The sequence below is a fragment of the Macrobrachium rosenbergii genome, chromosome 36, assembly GCF_040412425.1.
Source record: "Macrobrachium rosenbergii isolate ZJJX-2024 chromosome 36, ASM4041242v1, whole genome shotgun sequence".
Classification (NCBI taxonomy): domain Eukaryota; kingdom Metazoa; phylum Arthropoda; class Malacostraca; order Decapoda; family Palaemonidae; genus Macrobrachium; species Macrobrachium rosenbergii.
This window is the reverse complement of record NC_089776.1, coordinates 5,368,374-5,387,879: the sequence shown is the minus strand read 5'-3', so window position 1 is coordinate 5,387,879 and position 19,506 is coordinate 5,368,374. Positions and strand designations below refer to the sequence as shown.

The following is a 19,506-nucleotide window of genomic DNA, read 5'->3' as shown; positions in this document are numbered from 1 at the left end:
ATTCTCATAGCCTACCCATTCTCCCCTACTCCACCACCTCCCACCCCTTCCAGCCTTGCTCTACTCGTGCGGGTGACGCTAGATGGCGTTTTCTCCAAGTTCAGGGACTTCTCCATTTGGTAGAGGATTCGCTCCCTCCCATACAGTCCCCTAGCATCGCTGTGTTTGTGTTGGTGGTTTGTTCACTCGCTCCTAACGTGTTCGAACACTTTATCCCACACTTTCTTTCCTCCCCGTCGGGTTCTTGGCTGGGTTGTTTATACTTGCTCCGGCTTATGTTATGAATATATCAGCATCTTGCCCACCTTGTTTCTCTGGCGGGGAAGTATGTGAGGGGTTATTTATATATAGGGAGCGGATCCCTCCGGTCTCGGAGTGGCATTTGCCCTTTTACCATCACTTGTTTATTTTGTTATTGTTAATTAATATACATATTTAAATAACTGTGTTATCGGAACGGGTACTCTCCTTATTTATATATGCTATTGAGTCCGGTTCTACACCCGGGGTTCCGCCCGTTATTTTTTACTGGCAACCCCTGCGGTGAGTTCCTGTTGTCTCATTCCTTTCATTCCCGGAGTATTCCGGGGTCTGGAAGTAATTTACCTTCCACTCTGTGTATTTTGGAGCTTATTGGCCTAGTTTTTATCATAAGGGTTTCTTCTCCACCGGAGTATTCCGGTTGCAGTTGAAATTTCCGGCCTTGCCGGCTTTAGATTGCTTAGAGTGGTAGGTTCATGTACATTTTCCACTTACAGACTGTTCGCTGTGAGGAGCCGGGGTGCACCGCGTCATTACAGCAACCTTATGGTCACGTGAGTGTGCGGACCCACGCTGGTTGTGCGGTCCGGCCCGACGACGATCTGGTAGTCTGGCACCCCGATGGTTGTGAGGTTTGCTTCGCTTTGTGCGCAAGTGTCCAGGATGAGTCGGTAAGTGACAGTCTTCCTCCGTTTACGCTCCTCATTTTGAATATTGTTTACGTGGTTCCCGGACTGTTTTTTCGTTCTGGCTAATTGTCTGGCTTTCTTTCAGGCGGATGAGTCATCCAAGAAGTCAGCCTTGGAATCCCTCCGGGCCTGGGTGGCTGGGTTTGGGAGGAATGTTCCGTCGGGGAAGCCCTACGTCCTCGACGCTAAGTTGAGGACCTGCTCTACCCCGCAGCGACGTGGTGGCAGCCGCAGTGCCAGAAGATCTTGCCACCCACATCATCCAGCAGATCCAGGATGCGACCCAGCCACCCCAAGTGGATATCCTTTATGCTGAGGTTTCAGAGGATGTCGCCACCTTGGACTTAGACCTGGAACCTATGGAACTGAACAGGACCAGGTGGTAAGTAGCGAGGTAGGTGAGGTTGTTGGGGCAGGCCCCCTTTTTGACTCCCCAGCTTCTTCATCTCTTCCTTTTTTCAGGTTTTGGGAAGTCTTCCTCCTTGGGTGATAGAGCTCCATCAGCTATCCCCAAGTTGAAGTTGAAGACTTCATGGAGGGCGAAGGGCTATAAGTCCTCGTCTTCCAAGAAAGCCTCGCCTTTCCCCCCGTCGAAGGCTAAGGTCTCAGCACCTGTAGCCTCCGGGAGCAAGTCTGGTTCCTCCGGCAAAGGCGCGAGTAAGAGGGCAGCAAAACCAAGCCCTCCTCGCCAGCCTGCCTTTGACGCAGAGGACTTTCGCTAACCAGATGTTTGAGATTCACAGAGGATATCAACCAAAAATTCAATAAGATATCCGAAAAGTTTGCCACTTATGACAACATGCTGGCGGGAATGTCTAAACCACCCCGGAGCCGAACCCCAGTATGTCATTCCCGTCACAGCGGACCTCCCGCCTTTGATGTCGGTAACCCTTGGCTTTTAAGCCCTCCGGGCCATCCAACACGATGGCAAACTTACTGTTGAAGGTCTTGGCACGAGACAGTTGGAGGAGTTAAGTTCTTCCCCACCGATCTCTTGCCCCTGTATCCAGGCTTCGTAAGATTGACAGAGGAAGCATGGATACGTTCTGATAAGGTTCCCAGGGAGACTGTCATCATCCCTAGGGACCAAGCTCAGTCGTCTCTCCTGCGCACTCTGACGGAGTGGCAGGCAGACAACACAAAGTTGACTCCTTTCAAGGGCAACTTTACCATGTTTGCCCTGGGAGACAACTTACCAACTCCCTGTTTGAACAAAGTCGCCTGGCTACGGCCCGAGCGTGTTTTTGAAGGTAATCCGTTACCGCAGCTGGGAAACAGACCCCACATCCTGGTGTTCCCGGGAAGTGATGAGTTCTGGATGGATGCTCCGTCCACTTTTACTGTTGGGAAGTTGGACCCCTTTCTGCAGCTTCCTCACAGTTTAGTGAGTTTGAACTCCCTAAGCTAGCCCGATCCTTGAATCTGCCTCACTAAAGCCACTGGAGTTTGATGCCAGGACTAAGCTAGCTGGCGGGATTTCAGTCTGACCTTTTGAGTTCATCATGGCCAGACTGGAATGCAGAAAATTTATCTTTGCCAATACTACTATCCGTCAAGAGCCTAACAAGCTCATAAAGAGCTCGATCTAGGGCCTAACCTCTTCCCAGAAGAAGAGGTTACGAATGTTATGACTGAGGCTACAAGGGCCAACCAGAGTCTGCGCTCTCGCTGGGGCATCTCTGCCTACAAGCGCAAGACCCCAGAATCTGGCAGCCCCCAGACGAGAGGAGGCAAACGTTTTAGGAGGCATAAGAGGCCCTCCATCAGGCGGTAGTTCAAGCCGCCCCGGTCTCGGCAGTGGCACAGCCCTCCACCTCAAAGGCTCACCCCCAACAATATGTGCTGGTCCAACCAGCCCATTCCCTGCTGCGCCCTCGTATGTTGCTTCACCAGCATACAACCCCACCTATGAGGGCCGTGGATTCTTTCACGGCCTTAACAGGAGCGCAAGGGGGAAGAGGCAGGGCCCCTCACAGAGGAAAGGCAAACACCACCCCAAGAGGAAAACTGGACGTGGTAGAGGGAACAAACCCGCTTCCCTCCCACTGAGAGAACACAGGTAGGCGGTCGCCTGTATTGGTTCAGGGACCAATGGACCTTCAGCCCTTGGGCACACAGCATTGTGTTCAAAGGTCTAGGATGGAGCTGGATCAAGGACCCTCCTCCTCCAAACAGGTTTTACCAGCCACCCTCATCAATCCTACAGGATTACGTGGCAGAATTGCTCAACAAACAAGCAATAAAGAAAGTAAGGCACCTAAAGTTTCAAGGCAGGTTATTCACAGTTCCCAAAAAAGACTCAGATCAGCAAAAGAGTGATCCTGGATCTGTCGCGTCTAAATCTCTACATAAAATGCGACAAATTTAGCATGCTTACAGTAGCTCAGGTACAGACTCTACTTCGCGTGGAGCCGTCACCACCTCTATCGATCTTTCAGACGCTTATTATCACGCCCCGATTGCGCGGAACTTCTCTCAGTTCCTCGGTTTCAGACTCGGGAATCAAGCCTACTCGTTCAGGGTCATGCCCTTCGGTCTAAACATTGCGCCCAGGGTATTTACCAAGCTGGCGGACACGGTAGTTCAACAACTCCGGTCCCGAGGGATATCCCCCTAGCAGCCGCCTAGACGATTGGATAATTTGGGCACCAACAGTTCTGGAGTGTCAGAAGGCTACGTCCATAGTCATCAACTTCCTGGAGTCGTTAGGGTTTTCAACTGAACAGAGAAAAGTCCCGCCTGACTCGAGTCCCGGTTTCAGTGGCTGGGCCTCCAGTGGGATCTGTCCTCTCACACGTTATCTCTCACGCCTCCCAAGAGGAAGGAGATAGCATCTCTCACCAGGAAATTTCTCAAAATCAATCAGCATCCCGCCGATCCCAAGAAAGGGTCCTGGGTCCCTTCAATTTGCCTCAGTGACAGACCTGCTCTTAAAAGCAAAATTAAAAGACATAAACAGAGTGTGGCGGAGTCGAGCCAATGTCAAGCTCAGAGACAAGGTCTCCTCTATTCCTCGAATCTTAAAAACAAGACTGCGGCCTTGGGCCACAGTCAGTGGCCTGTCCAAGACAGTTCCTTCAATTTCCCCCCTCCGGCACTAGTTGTCCACACAGACGCTTCCCTAAGCGGCTGGGGGGATATTCTCCAAAACAAAAACTACAAGGAACGTGGTCCACAATGTTTCAGCAGTTCCATATAAACACCCTGGAAGCTATGGCGGTCTTTCTAACTTAAAGAAAATCCGCCCCCAACCGGATTCATATCAGGCTGGTATTGGACAGCGCAGTGGTAGTTCATTGCATCAACAGGGCGACTCCAAATCAGGTCGAGTAAACCAAGTAATGGTTGCTATCTTCTCCCCTGGCGAACAAGCACGGCTGGCACCTGTCAGCCACCCACCTAGCGGGGTGCGGAACGTGGTGGCAGATTCCCTGTCCAGGGCTACTCCGTTGGAGACGGAGTGGTCCCTGGACGGGAATCTTTCAAATGGATTTGCCGGCAGGTTCCGGGTCTCCAAGTGGATCTGTTTGCGACGGAGAGCAACTTCAAGCTCCCTGTTATGTGGCCCCAACCTGGACCCTCAGGCGATGCCACGGACGCAATGACAATAGATTGGAACAACTGGGAGAAAATTTATCTGTTTCCTCCAATAAATTTACTGCTGAAAGTATTACACAAACTCAGGACATTCAAAGGTCAACCAGCCCTAGTAGCCCCTATTGGCCGAAGAGCAATTGGTTCCCTCTTCTTCAGGAACTGGGATTTGGAGTCTTCGATTCCCAAGCCCATACTGACCCAGACAGTACAAACCAAGACTGTGTCAGCTTCCTCAAGAATTCAGAATGCCCTAGTTTTATGGACTTTATAAAATTCGCAGCCCAAAAGGAGCAAACATTGACCCTGTCAACACTCTGTTTCTTGAATCAGATAAAAGAGATTCTACTCTTAGACAGTATGACTCAGCAGTCAAAAAAGTTAGCCTCCTTCCTGAAAGCATCTGAAGCCCAAAATCATGACGACTAATTTAGGAGTTCTTTCTTTAGGTCATTGTTTGAGAAAGGCCTTGCTCCGGCCACTATTACCACAGCCAAGTCAGCCCTGAAGAAAGTATTTCTATATGGTTTTAAAATTGACCTTACAGATTCCTATTTTTCATCCATCCCCAGAGCATGCGCTCGTCTGAGACCCATATCACACCCACATTCCGTTACGTGGTTTCTCAATAATGTTCTTAAGTTAGCATCAGAGATACACAACTTTCAATGCTCTTATCAGGATCTGTTAAGGAAGACTTTATTTCTGATTAGCTTGGCTTCAGGTGCCAGAATCTCAGAGCTGTCGGCTCTCACTAGAGGTGATAATTTTGTGAACTTCCTCCCGTCCGGAGAGGTCCTCCTTTCCCCTGACCCTAGATTTTTAGCCAAAAATGAAGACCCACAAGACAGGTGGTCTCCTTGGAAGGTGGTGCCCCTTCCACAAGACCAGTCTTTATGTCCAGTTTATACACTTAAATCTTACCTTTTAAGAACTCCACAGAGTAAGTCGGGTCCTCTTTTATCAGGAGAAAGGTGGTACTCTTTCACTAAATGCTATAAGACAACAAATTCTGTATTTTATTAAACAGGCCAACCCAGATTCAGTTCCTAAGGTTCATGATATTCGAGCAGTTGCTACTTCCATTAATTAATTTCATAATATGGATTTCTCAGAACTATCTAAATACACGGGTTGGAAATCACCTCTAGTGTTTAAACGCCACTATTTAAAAACACTCGAAGCCCTGAAATTTTCTACCATAGCTGTGGGAAGTGTCATCTCCCCACCTTAACCAATCATATCCTTATCCTCCCTTTCCCCCGCCCGCCTGCCTCATTTACTTCTCTGCTTATCCTCCTGGTTGATCATGCCTCACTGCCTTGCTCCTCATATTGATGTATTTTGTCTCTGTTGAGTGGAAACTGTAATTTGACATGTTATGATTGTATTTTCTTGTGGGTACTGGGCGGTTTTTATTTTGCTCCATGTACCCCCAGATATATATATATATGCACTGTGTATTTTGTTTACCATTTGATTTGATCTCTTACGTGTTTATATAAGTTTACGTGTGTATTATTTAAGATTGTGTCTTGCCAATTAAGATTATAGGTTGTGCCATTGAACCTTTGTCTAAGCAATTTTCAATTATGACGTTATACTTTAGTAGTATTAAGTGTTTTTGGGCCCCTTCCCGCCACACTGTGGACTTCCCCACATTTTTCGTAATTTTAAGTCTTTGATGTACTTTAGGTTTAGTGTTCTTCACACATGTAAGAGATTCCCTCATTAAAACCATTTTCGTAATTTATGTTTTTTCTTCAGATTACCTTGTTTCCTCGTAGTCTGCAGCCTTGGCATGATTCTCTGTCACTATTTCACCGGCTGACACGGACTGGACTCAGAAAAGGGATTTTGACAAAGGAAAAATCTATTTCTGAGGAAGGTCCCGTGTCACCCGTGACCTCCCTGACTCACCTATTGCTCCCCCTTTCTTGCACATGCCAAGTCTGGGGTTAGTGCTAGCATGGAATGAGTGTAGGTGGCGCTGGTGTCGCCGTCCTGGCGGGTGTTTGGCGTAGGGGCTGTAACGGCTCACCGCTCTATTCCGGGGTTTTGATAGGGAGAGATCTTTCGAGTAAGTCTCCGTGGTAGTGATCTTTCACTCACCCTTCGTTATACCGGACGTCTTCCCTGGAGAAGACACTCGAACTGGGGGGTAGTAACCCAGCTTTCCTGAAAGCTCTTTTTTCTCTGGTATATCTAGCATATTATACCTAGAAATTTGTGCTGTAATGGAATTTCACCGGGTGACACGGGACCTTCCTCAGAAATAGATTTTTCCTTTGTCAAAATCCCTTTTTTAAAACAATTTGCACTTTTCACAAAGAACAATTTGTGAATACAACTTAACACCGCCATGTATTAGCAAAAAAAAAAGCCTGGTTTTTGGCTTTCACACACAAATTAACTACTAATTACAAAGTTTAAAACTTTAACTGGGACTTAAAACTAAGCAATTAACTTGATTCTTTTGGTGTTTCCATAACTGTTGAATCTCGGAGCATTGACAATAATTGAATCTGTTCCAAATGGACCAATGAAAGGTAATGTCTTCCTTGATCTCTTGCCATCCTGTTTGTTGACAATATTGGGGACTGTGCATGCACATAATCACTTCCTCTTCTAGCAGGTTTGATGAAGGAAATAACCTGGGTAAAGCTTCGCTGTAAGATAACGGAAAGGGACCCTTATCTTTCAAGTCCATTACATACTCCATCAAGTGTTAATAGTGTTTATCATTATGACAACTACCTGGCCAAGAGATCGACTAAAAGAGAATTGTTTGATATTAGTTTGGTCACCATGGAGCTCTGACAGACTCATGGAAGGTAACTCCTTGAGGACGAAACAAGCGACTACTCTATCAAAAAAAGAATCAATATGCAAAAGCATATTAACATAGTCATGATAAACTATAACTTCTCTTAAAGCTACTAAGCACTACCTACATTTATTTTCATTTACCTTGAATATTACATCTGGAGGTATGCAGTGAGTTAGAAGTTCATATATTCTACCCCGAACTTCAAGTAAACGATTGGGACTTTGCTCATCTACAATTTTTGTAGCAGTTTCTTGCAGAAAACTCTCCCAATCAGGAGTGCAAACTTTCTGCTGCGCTGTTAAAGGATGCCTGAAAATAAAAAGGAATAACAATAATAGAAACTTTTATTTAAAAAATTTTTTTTTATAAATAAATTTCATTCACATTCTCATTTTAATTTATGCAACACATTTCATTAAATTTCAAAGGAACAACCCTGGAAATTTTACATGGACCTATATAATAACATTAGTCAAATGATCAGTTCTGTACTTGCAGTTGCAATGCTATCGAAAACAAAATAATTTTGTCAGATGCAACTTGTAAAATATTTTGTCATGCTATTAAACACTGCAATGGTAAAAACAAATCAATGAATTATAAAACAAAAAAAATTCCTTTCAACCACCTAAATGATAACTGGTTGTAATTGAAATAAATTTTTCTCTTCAGTTGTCTTTTTCCAAGTTTCAATGCAGCAACTCAAGCTAAACCTGAACAACTATGCAAAAACTAAATTTATTAAAAACCTAAAATTATTTTTTCTTATAAAATGCCTTACTTTATGATAGCCTTGAGTGTCTGCCACCTCATTTTCTTTACACTCAAATATCAAAGAAGGGCTTCCCCATGTTGTCTGCACATCTTATATCCAAAGCTCCCCACAGTATCAGTAAAATCATTCAATGTGTTGTCTGTTTTACTACTGAGAGAGTGGAGTAAGGAAGATAGATGAGAACAATTTTGTAGTGTGTTGTATTTACATAATAAAAATTCATTTTTGTTAGCAGCTGGATTACTCTCATCGGTCCTACAATATAAGGTAAGGGCCTTTCGAATTCAGAGCTGGTCCACAAGCCTTCAGGACCAACGAGGGGTCCCGATAATAGTGTCTGATTTTTGTGGGTCAAAATTCCTCATAATAGAAACAGAAAAGAAAGAAATATACTCACTGCATCTATATAGCACAGCAGTACATGCACATAGCCCAGGGTCCCACATTACATATTATAGTTCAAGTGTTATGAGGATATAATGATTACTGTAGTTTTTTCAATTCATTTATTTTAAAACTACTTTGTTTTTACAAGTCCACCGATTTTAATACAAAAAATCTTTTCTGAAGCAGCATACCAGCAAACTGAAAAATTTGAAATAAATACCAAGTGACTTATGCAGTGTAAACTGCCCAATAGTGCCTCCAAGCATGCAAATGGATGTGGGTTACAGTTGGTGTAGTATTTCAAGATTTTGATAGTATTGGATTGAGGCTCATGCACCAATTTTTTTCTATTAACAAAGAAAAAATTATACACCACAACAGGAAATATTAGAAATGTGGAATATAATTTTATCCCACATTTATACTTTAAAAACAACCCACACACGTAACTTCCACAACATAAAAAATAAAATCTGAATAGAAATTAAAATCAACAAAACACATATATGAGTATAAAAAATAATGAAACACATTTCAATCTTCAAAATATTTTGCACAATGCTGCCATTCAATTTTGTAAAAGTACTACATGTACATGACAGGAATACTGTATGTTTAAGAAAAAGGATTTTGACAAAGGAAAATCTATTTCTTGAGGGGCCCGTGTCACCCGGTGAAATAGTCCATTCAGCACTTTATTTCTATAATTCCGTTTGCAGATACCAGAGAAAGCTAAATGAAATGCTGGAGTTACTACCCCCAGAGCGAGCTCCACTAGATGGAGTCGTGTATGGAAAAGGGTGAACTACAAAACATGGAACCTTATCCTATAGAGATTCCCAATGTCAAAGTCCCAACGAGAGGTGCCGATTACAAGCCATGCATTATGGACTGTATACAAGGCAAATAGCCGCATTCCATGTTAACCACCTCACTAGAATGAAGTTTATCAGGAGGAGGAGAGAATGAAAAACAGGGTGGTAATACGGGCCCCTCTCCAGAAATAGATTTTTCCTTTGTCAAAATCCTTTTTCTGGAATCACCTGGTGAAATAATAACAGAGAAATAAACATCATTCTTATGCTATTAAAGACTTAAATAGAAACGTTGAAAACTAGGAGAATTCTACCCTGAACATTAGTAAGGTCCTCTAAGTTCATGTAATGAAAATAATGTAAGTGGTCACCGTCTAAGATCATGAGCTTAGAATAGCACCTGAATAGGCTTGTATTAAGAAAATACTTTGCCTAATAGCAGACCCAAACAGTGCCCCCTTTTTTTAAAGGAGAGGACCTGACAAAATTTGAGTCCTGTCTAAAAAAGTCTGCAAGGAGAAAACTGGACACAGAAACAGACCTTGTAAAAGGGGAGTACTTTCCAAGGTGACCACTGAAAATGAGGACCTTCAATTGTAGATAGAAAGTTAGGGTGAGGAATTCACCACACTACCCCTGATGAGTGGAAATGAAACTGATTGGTTCCGCCAGACAGGGCAGACAGTACAGGAAAACTAACACTAGAATAAGCTGATTAAAAATTTTTGGGACTTCCTTAACAAGGAAAGGTAAGAACAAGATGACTGTTGGTTATTGAAGCCAACTATAAAGTTTTCTATATAATTACCAAGTAATTGCATTGCTTACAGTTTCAATCGCCGGCAGCTTAAAAATTTTGAAATTTGTGGTAGTGCTAGTGCCAGTGTAGGTGACTAGTCCCCGCCCACTTTCGGGGTAAGAGAGAAACGACTTCAGCAGCGAGCTCAGTTGTTTTTGCCCTTCTTTCCATATGAGGGGAGGAGGGAAGGCTTTGATTCGTAATTACTTGGTAAGTATATATAAAAGTTTATCATAAAAATGTCATTTTTATATATGTAACTTAGCAAGCAATTACACTGCTGAATCCCAAATTGACACGGAGGTGGGATATGGATTTTTCTACCCCAAAACATTATGGATGATAATGAGTTAGAGAATAGAAATTATTAGCATTGGTACAATGCTTGTTGTTCCTTACCTGGTAAGAGAGCTGCTGCAGGCAGATACTGCCTCTGGTCGGAGCTCATCTTAACCATGTAAATGCAACTCTACATCAGTGGGTACTTTGCAGCAAGGGATGAACCCGATGACTAATAAAGTATACACGTAGCCAGTTGCCCCTGCCCTGGGCACAGTACTGACAAACCAAATGACCAGAATAAAAAAACACAAACATCACCTACACCACAAAATATAAAAACACCACCCACCCATTAAAACTGAGATTAGTGGGTCTCCAGGTACAACAGTACCCCCGGCTCTCCTTATGACTCAACACCTGAGTTCAAGGCGAAGAAAAAAGGAAGGAAAAAAAAGCTTCCTACGCTTCCTCCCCCAAACACCATGCTAGCCGCGGATAACGGCCCTATAGTACTACAATTTTCAAAAGTTTCCACATCACGAAGATAATGGTAGCGAAGATACACTTGCACCTCCAGTAAGTCCCTTGAAGAATTCATGAAAGGGACAGGTTGTGCTTGAAGGCTAACAACGTGGAGACCGCTCTGATCTCATGAGACATAGCTCTGATGGATGATAAAGCCTCCTCTCCAATCTGAGAATGGGCTTCGGAGATCAGATCCTTCAAGAAGAAAGACAAGCCATTTTTGGAAAGGGCACGAGACGGGTTTCTGAGCACCATAAATTACTCGTAGTACCTCAGATCTTCTCTGTTCTGTGCAAGTAGTACCTCAGTACTCTTACTGGGCACAGAACTCTCTCCTCCTCATCTGGCCCCAGTATTTCCATCAGGCTTTTAATTGTGAAGGAACAAGGCCAGGGTTTGGTTGGGGTCTTCATTTTTGGCTAAAAAGCCCAAGGTGACAGAACATACGGTATCACCTTGGGAAAATCCAATTCTCTTGTCAAAAGCGTGCACCTCACTGACCCTTTTGGCAGTTGCTAATGCTAGGAGAAAAAAAGTTCTTCCTGGTAAGATCTCGTAGCGAAGCAGAATGAAGAGGCTCAAAGCGAGGTCCTGAGAGCCGCTTCAAAATCTATGTCCGAATTCCGAGAGATGGCCTCTTGCCCCTTGGATTTGGAGGTATCAAAGGATTTTAGGTCAGACAGGTCTTCACTGGCTGAGATCCAGTCCTCTGTGCCAAAACACCACCAAACTCAACATAGCCCTGTATCCTCTGATCATAGAGGGGGAAAGGCCCCTAGATGTCCTCAAGTACAGAAGAAAATCAGCAATGTCTGCTACAGACATCTTAGAAGACGAGATGTCATGACTTCTACACCAGGCTCTGAAGATTGTCTATTTGGCTTGATAGACCTTGTTGGAAGAAGGGCATCTACGCTTCGCAATTGCTTCTGAAGTTGCTCTTGAAAACCCCTTCTGTCTTAGGAGTTTCCTGTCAGGGCCAGAGTGGACAGTCCTTGGTGGAACTGCCTGAAGTGGGGATGTCTGAGCAGACCTGGTCTCTGTGGTAACAACCTTGGGAAGTCTGTCAGCAGCTTGAGGAGATCTGGAAACCATTCCTGTTGTGGACAGAACAGGGCCACTGGAGTCATTGCGACATTTGTGTGACTGCGGAACTTGCTGAGGACTTCCCGTATCATGCAGAATGGCGGGAAAGCATAGAGACCTTTTTGTGTGACCAGTCTTGTAGCATGGCGTCCGTCACCCATGCTAGTGGGTCTGGTACTGGTGAACAAAAGACTGGTAGACGATGATTCTTGGATGTGGCTAACAGATTGAGAGTCCACTCTGTGGGAAGCACCCAACTGCACAGCTCAACCGGTCTGCAAGGACGTTGACCTTGCCCTGGATGAACCGCATCACTAACTTAGTCCAGTTGTGGTCTGCCCATAAAAGTAAGAGTCCTCGCTGCTTCACTCACAAAGGGAGATTGAATGCAACCCTCCTTGCTTCTTTATATACATCAGGGCTGTAGTTTTGTCTGAGTGTACGGCCACTACTTGATTGTGGACTACAGACGAATTGCTGTGAGCTCCTTGAGGTTGATGTGCCAGCGAATCTGCTCCTGGGACCTAGTTCCTGACACTACTTGAATGCCTAAAAGCGCCCCCCCACCCACCCAGATCCGACACATCTGCATAGAAGTCTATGTTGGGTTTCAACGGAAGAAGGGACCTCCCTTCTGACTTCCTCCACAGGAGATCTTCCTTTGTTTCTTGTGATATCGGAAAGACAAGTGTGTCCAGATGAGCTTTCCTGTCCCAGCTGGCCCACAGATAAAACTGAAGAGTTCTCATGTGGAGCCTTCCTAGGGAAACAAAATGCTCCGCCAAGGCTAAGGTACCGAGAAGGCTCATCCATTGGTTCCCAGAGCAAGTTTAGATGGGTGAGGAATTCGTCGACTTTCTTCAGGCATGACTGAATTCTTTTGGGGTATGGAAAAACTGGAAAACTCTGAGTTTATCTTCATCCCCAAATAGAGAATCATCTTTGATGGAACCAGTTGGGACTTCTGGAGGTTGATTAGGAGACTTAACTCTTGAGCTAAATGAAGGGACTTCAGAAGGTCCTCCATGCACTTCTCCTTTGGTGGCAATCGAAGGAGCCAATCATCTAGAGAAAGGAAGATGTTTATCCAAATCACATGAAGCCACTTGGAGTAAAACTGTTACTGTAATTTACAGTACAGTATACTGTATCTGTACTGTACATTGCATAACCCAATGGTAATTTTTATTAATGTACTCTACTGTATTTTCATCATTGCAGAACTGGGCAATCCAGATTCCCCTATACCACTTGTAGTTCTAGATACTTTAGCATCACCACGAGGAGGAGTATTCAAGGAAAAACAAAAATTCAGAACCAGATACATCAGAAACCAAATCTGAACGACCCTCCACGGATCTGGAAACCTTTGTTGCACAGAGCACGAAGCAGGAAATAAAACCGACGATTGATCTAAAAGAGTGACCTAAACCCAAAGAAGACCACGCTCAACTACTTTTCCTGAATACTTCCTAATTAGAATTCCTACCCTTCTGAGTGATTCCTAATTCTAAATCCACCTTAGAACTTACGCTTTTAGAGGGAAGGGGGAAATCTGCTGCCAACACTGCCTGCTCCGCGCCGGGGGGCCAGCAGATCCTACCTTCGAGGTTTGCGGTTCTCCATGACCCCCGGCACCCATTAGGGCTGGTTCTGGAACAGGCAGGAGGGCTGAAAAAGAACGATTAGCATCTACAACACTATTACTACTATCCTTATCTCTAGTTTCCATTAATTTAGTCATAAAGCTACAAAAATAGACTAGACATACTCAGCTAGTAACTTGTCCTCTAACTTTTTGAATAATTCTTCCATCTGATCTACCGACCAAGACTCGCTGCCTATCTGACTGATACTACACTGTGTCTTCCTACATAAAAACACAAACAGAATGTCGATCATGTTTGAGGGTACTCATCCTATGCTTGCAGAACATGTAGGGCCGATGAGCGTCAGCATTTCCAACAGAACAAGGCTCTGTCGTCAAAGATGTAAAAAAAAAAAAAAAAAAAGTGGAAGCATCGGCGCTAGCAGACAGCGACGTCTTCTTGTTTGACTTATCCAAACAAGTCCAAAGTCAAAATCGGGAGAGAAGTTCCAAATCCTATCAATAAAGTATCCATCCAGGAGAAAATGCGTTGAAAGCATCCAAATCGTGATCTGATGTCCAAATTCTTGAATGGGGGTCGGGCTAAATGACCAAAAGTTCACCTTATGTGGGACACACCCACACAGCATGGTGAACAAAAAGCAATTGGGGTAGCTCGGCCTCACTCGGCCGGGACTTGCAGCAGTGTTGCCAACGGTACTTCAGGTAACTCATTTGACTAGATTTTCCTGTAAGCGTTAGTAACGCTGACAGTTTATTACCCACTTAGTGGGTAAAAGCTATGGGGATGTAGTTCGGGCTTGTAGGTGACAAGGGCTAATTCAGGTGTTCAGGGAGTGTATTGCAATATTGGTTATGTAAAGGTGATGCTATTACAAATGCTGTTTTACTTACTGTATCGGGAGAAATTCAAAATGCTGTATATACCCGCATATCATGCGACTTTTGAAGACCTAATTTTGAAGCTAATTTTAAGGGGGTTGCATCATACACGAAATATAAAATTAGTGTATGTAATATTCATATATTAGTAACGTATTATAAAATACAAACATAACAAATATACATCTTTTCCATAGATCTTTTAAAAAGTTATGCTTTACTTCACTGTATCAAGTAATATTGTATGTATTCGCATATTACTAATTGTATTATAAAATACAAACACAGTGATCAAGCACCATTCGCATTGTATAAGCTTTCGTAAATGTGGGCAACGATACCCTCCAGGAATTTTTGTTTCGGCATCAATTCAATTTCCCTTTAAAGATAACCATGGGGGAAGGTTTCGTCCCATTTGCCACACACGTCAAAACAACAGTAAAATGTGATTTTTCATGCCCAGTAGTTTTGATTAAAATACTTTTCTCTCCACAATTATTTACGGTCAAGTTTGATGGCATATCGAAGTCTAGGAGTTTCATCCATGTTGCCAATGCACAATAATTTAGTCATTAGCGCTTGAACATTGTTTGTTTTCTCAGCTTTAGCTACAACTTGCAGCTTTGTATTTCCTTGCGATCTTTTCTCCACAGCGAATAAGGGTATAATGTAAAATATATATCAGTACTATTCTACTCAACGTCATTTGTAACATAACTACAGTAAATTGTTTACTATCGTAAGATGGTTGAAATGCAAGCAAAACAGCTGTTGTTACCCAATTCGGTTGTTCATAGCAAAACAGTTGTTTCTCGTTCAGTTGTTTATGGCTGTACTCGTTTACTCAACGAATGTAACATAATTAACGGTACTTTTATCATTCGCTTTTACTTTTTTAACCTATTTAACTAGAAGATGGGACAAAGAGATTGAGTAAAAGAGGTTAGTCCATAGTAATTTGGTCTCATAAAAAAGGAAATCTCATGATACACTAGATACATGATAAAATAATTTTTATGGGTGAAAATTTGGGGGGTCACACGATGCACGAGATCGAGCGTTAACGAGTATATACGGTAAACAAAATAACAAAGTTGATTCTATATCATGTTTTTCCTACACACGTCACCTAAACAGGAAACAGTTTTGTTTACGTTTCATCGCCAATCATAAGCAACCCCTAACAACAATACGATAAAATGTGATAATTACCGTACATAATTATCGTTCGTATGACTGAATTGTTCTAAACTGTTACAAACAGCCTGAATTTTTAATGAAAAATGAATATTATGTTATTCTTAATGTTATTACAGTACTACCCTAATTACACTATGTTACCAAACGATAAAGGTTGCTGTGAGCGCAACCACAACTTGATATTTAGGCTGCATTTTGTCAGCTGGCCTCGCATAGAAAAAAGTTGATTTCATTGATAAGGAATTATTCCTTGAATACGCTATTTATTATAAAGATTTGCCAATAATATAAGAGGTAAAAATGGTTTTATTACCTTTATTATCAGTTTACTTTGTAATGTGCATCTTTTCAGGTATGTCAGTGGTTATCGCACCGAGGTCGAGGCTAGCCTACTGATAAACATCACTTAGAATTCAAGGTTTGATTTTTAGAATGGTAGCATAAGATGACACCCCCATTTTTAGGGGTGAATTTTATGATTTAAATGTCGTCTTATATGTGGAAATATATGGTAATAATAATGATAATATAACTGTAATTACAAAATTTATACATTTCTATAGTAAATTATGAGATATTTTAAACAAACAAATATCATTTCTCGATCTTTTGAAAAACCTTTGAAGAGAGGGGCATGGGCAAGGCTGTCAAATGTGTCAGTCGTTGCCCACAGCGTGTCAAAGGATTTCTGGTTCACTCTCTCTTCTTTCTTTTTACTTCATAAATCATGAATTTCCATCTTTTGATACCTAACATAAGAATAATTTTCTCTTTCTCTCTCTCTCTCTCTCTCTCTCATGCTATTCTCTCTGGCTCTGTAATAATTCAAAAATAATTTAACTTGATATTTTAAGTAAGAACAACTCTTTCTTCTCTCTCTCTCTCTCTCTCTCCCTCTCATTCATAGTTAGCGCTCACACATTTTTACAACTTATTATTTCTCTGTATGACTTTACCTGTACATTAGATAGTTTAAATCGATCTAATTTTACCTGTACCATCTACGAACTGTATATGCACTAGTGTGGCAAATATGTTCTAAAACATAGTAATGACTAAGTGTTGTATTAGTTCAAATAAAAAACACTGTTTGTTCATGAAAAGGCATTTCAGAACAGAGAGAAAGAGACGTGGAATAAAGAAGTTATTAAAAAGAGGTTGAGAAGACTTCTACAAATAGATCGCTCAGAAGGAGAGAGGGAGAGAAATTCTCTTCCAACTCTCGATTTCTTTTTTTAAGGGTAATGTATTAAGCTAACTTTTAAATGAAATTACAGTAACTTTAATTGCATTAAAAAGTTAGCTTAACAATTTGGGAGCATTAGGGTCATATTTAGTGTTTAAACTTTAGAAATAAGCATTTATTAGCATTTTTGAGACCACGCCAAACTTACGCGAAAGTTCGCCTTGTGCAAGGGGTCCTGGAACCTAACCTCGTGGTTGAGAAAGATCTGGAGAAACAAGGTGCTTGGGTCGGTATTTATAGGGGGTCCTTGATCGGTGCTGAATTATGATTGGCTGCCCTTGGGCAGGTCATCTTGGGCAGACCCTTCTCTCCCATGTTGATGTTCGGGGCTTGTCTTACGCGCGAGTGGCATTGTAGTGCTGGGGATGAATGGGAGAATTTCGATCCTCAGAAATTGGATAATGCAGGCCTCCTGGTGGCCGTGGGGAGGAGAAAGGTTTCTTGCGTAATGTTGAGGTTGGTTTCTCCTTCCCAATGTGCAATGCTTCCAAGAGGCGCAGGCGGCGGTGGTCTGTAGTTCGGTCAATTATTTCCATATTCGTGACTATATCTTTTCTTGCAATTCCCTGGTTATGGGCAGTCCTGGCATGGTTAAAGATGGCTCCCTCTTGGGCGTGGCAGGAAATTCTCTTGGAGAAAAGCATGGTGGCCATAACGATGTAAGAACCGAGGCATCCTCGGACGGGGCATGAGTACAGGCAGTCCCTGGTTATCGGCGGGGTTCCGTTCCAAACGGTGTGACGACAACCGAAAATCGCCGCTAACCGAAAATCGGCAACAATAGCACTGATCCCCGGTTAGCGGCGCCGATAAACGGTGATCAGCGCCGCCGGTAAGAGGCAATCAGCGCCGATAACCAGTTATCGGTGATGAAAATCTGGTTATTGTCATCGCTAGACAAGCGCCGTAAAACCAGATCGCCAGTAACCGAGGCTGCCGATAACCGGGGACTGCCTGTACCGGTATACCATGTTGGTTTTCTTCAAGGGGTCCTGCTGAAGAGGGGCTGGATTGTTAAACATCACCAGGCTGCTCATCTTTTTGCTCTTGTAATAAATGACCAGATGAATATTCTTACTGGGGTCAACAGGGCAGACATTATCCTCAATGATGTTCTTGAGGGCACGTCTTGATAGACTCTTCTATATTCTGGTTTGGGTGTCCATTGTCGACAAGGGTCTGGGCTACACATTCCATTTCTCCAAGTGTCGTTCCAGGAGGAGCAGTGTGAGAGGGCCCTCCTGACATAGGCGCTGATGGTGGAGCGCTTATCCTCTCGGGGCACTCGCTCACCCTGTTCATACACATGCCGGGTTCATCCGCTTTGTGTAGACCTTCTTAGAGAAAGGGGCCTCTCTCTGCTCCACAAGGACGTCAAGAAAGGGGAGGTAGCGGTTTTGGCTACGTTCCATGGTGAAACTGAGGCAGTTATGGTTGTGGAAAGCACGCCTCAGGTTCTCGATCTCCTCTTGTGAAGTGGCGCTGACGAAGGTATCGTCGATGTAGCGCACGTACATCCTTGGCTGGTCTATTCTTCGAATACCCTTTGCTCCACGGTGCCCATATAGAAATTGGCAAAGAGGACTCAAAGGGGAAAACCCATCGCCACCCCATCGATCTGGGTGTACGTATGGCCACGATGGTTGGAGAAAGGGGCCTTTTTGGTGCATATTTCCAGGAGGGCATGATCAGGGATCTTTAACCATGCCAGGACCACCCATAACCAGAGAATTGCAAGAAAAGATATAATCACGAATATGGAAATAATTGACCAAACAACGGACAACCGCCGCCTGCGCCTCTTGGAAGCATTGCACACTGGGAAGGAGAAACCAACCCTTGGCAACCTCCGAAAGACAGACGCCCTTCAACCCCTCCTCGACCGGCACCTGAAGGAGGCAGCCAAGCAGTTGAGGGAGAAGGAAGACATCACCGTTCGTAGGGGCAACAAGACCACCAAGGACTACCACTGGAAGTTGGATGATATACTGGCGGATAGTACCAAATTCCGAAGAATTGCCAAAAACCCAGTCGACGAGATCAGGCGGGAGGTGAACAGGATCATAGAAACGGTCAACATTGCCTCTGACGCCCTTCACCTACCACCAATCACGGGAGACTATGACCTGGGGTACATCTATGGGAATGTCAAGATGCACAAGCGAGGTAACCCCCTGCGCCCCATCATCAGTCATATTCCTGCCCCGACGTACCAGTTGGCTAAGAGGCTCAATGCCATCCTAAAGCGTTATGTCCCAGGCAGCCACAGCCTGAAGTCATCAGCAGAGTTCCTGAAGGCCCTAAGAGCGGCGCCCCCGGAGGATCTATTGCTTCAATGGATGTGGATTCCCTCTTCACCAACGCCCCCGTCGATGAGACCATCCAGATGATCTTGGACCGTGTGTATAGGAACCCCATCACCCCATCCCATGTCCAGAGGATGACCAAAGAGATGGTCGAAACATGTCGACATTACCACAACCTGAAGTAGAACCTGAATCCAGACGACAAAGGATTCCACGGATT

At 43.6% G+C, this 19,506-nt stretch overlaps 1 protein-coding gene across 2 annotated transcripts in view; it reads right to left on the bottom strand.

Moving 5' to 3' along the window:
* Positions 1–19,506, bottom strand: part of RfC38 (replication factor C subunit RfC38) — a 230,369-nt gene that overhangs the window by 36,919 nt on the left and 173,944 nt on the right. Inside the window, exon 6 of one of the 2 annotated variants that reach the window (XM_067134414.1) lies at positions 7,515–7,683. In XM_067134414.1, coding sequence (XP_066990515.1) covers positions 7,515–7,683 — 169 coding nt within the window. Of the gene's footprint in view, positions 1–7,498; positions 7,684–19,506 lie in introns of both variants that reach the window. The other variant, XM_067134415.1, reaches the window with a different exon arrangement.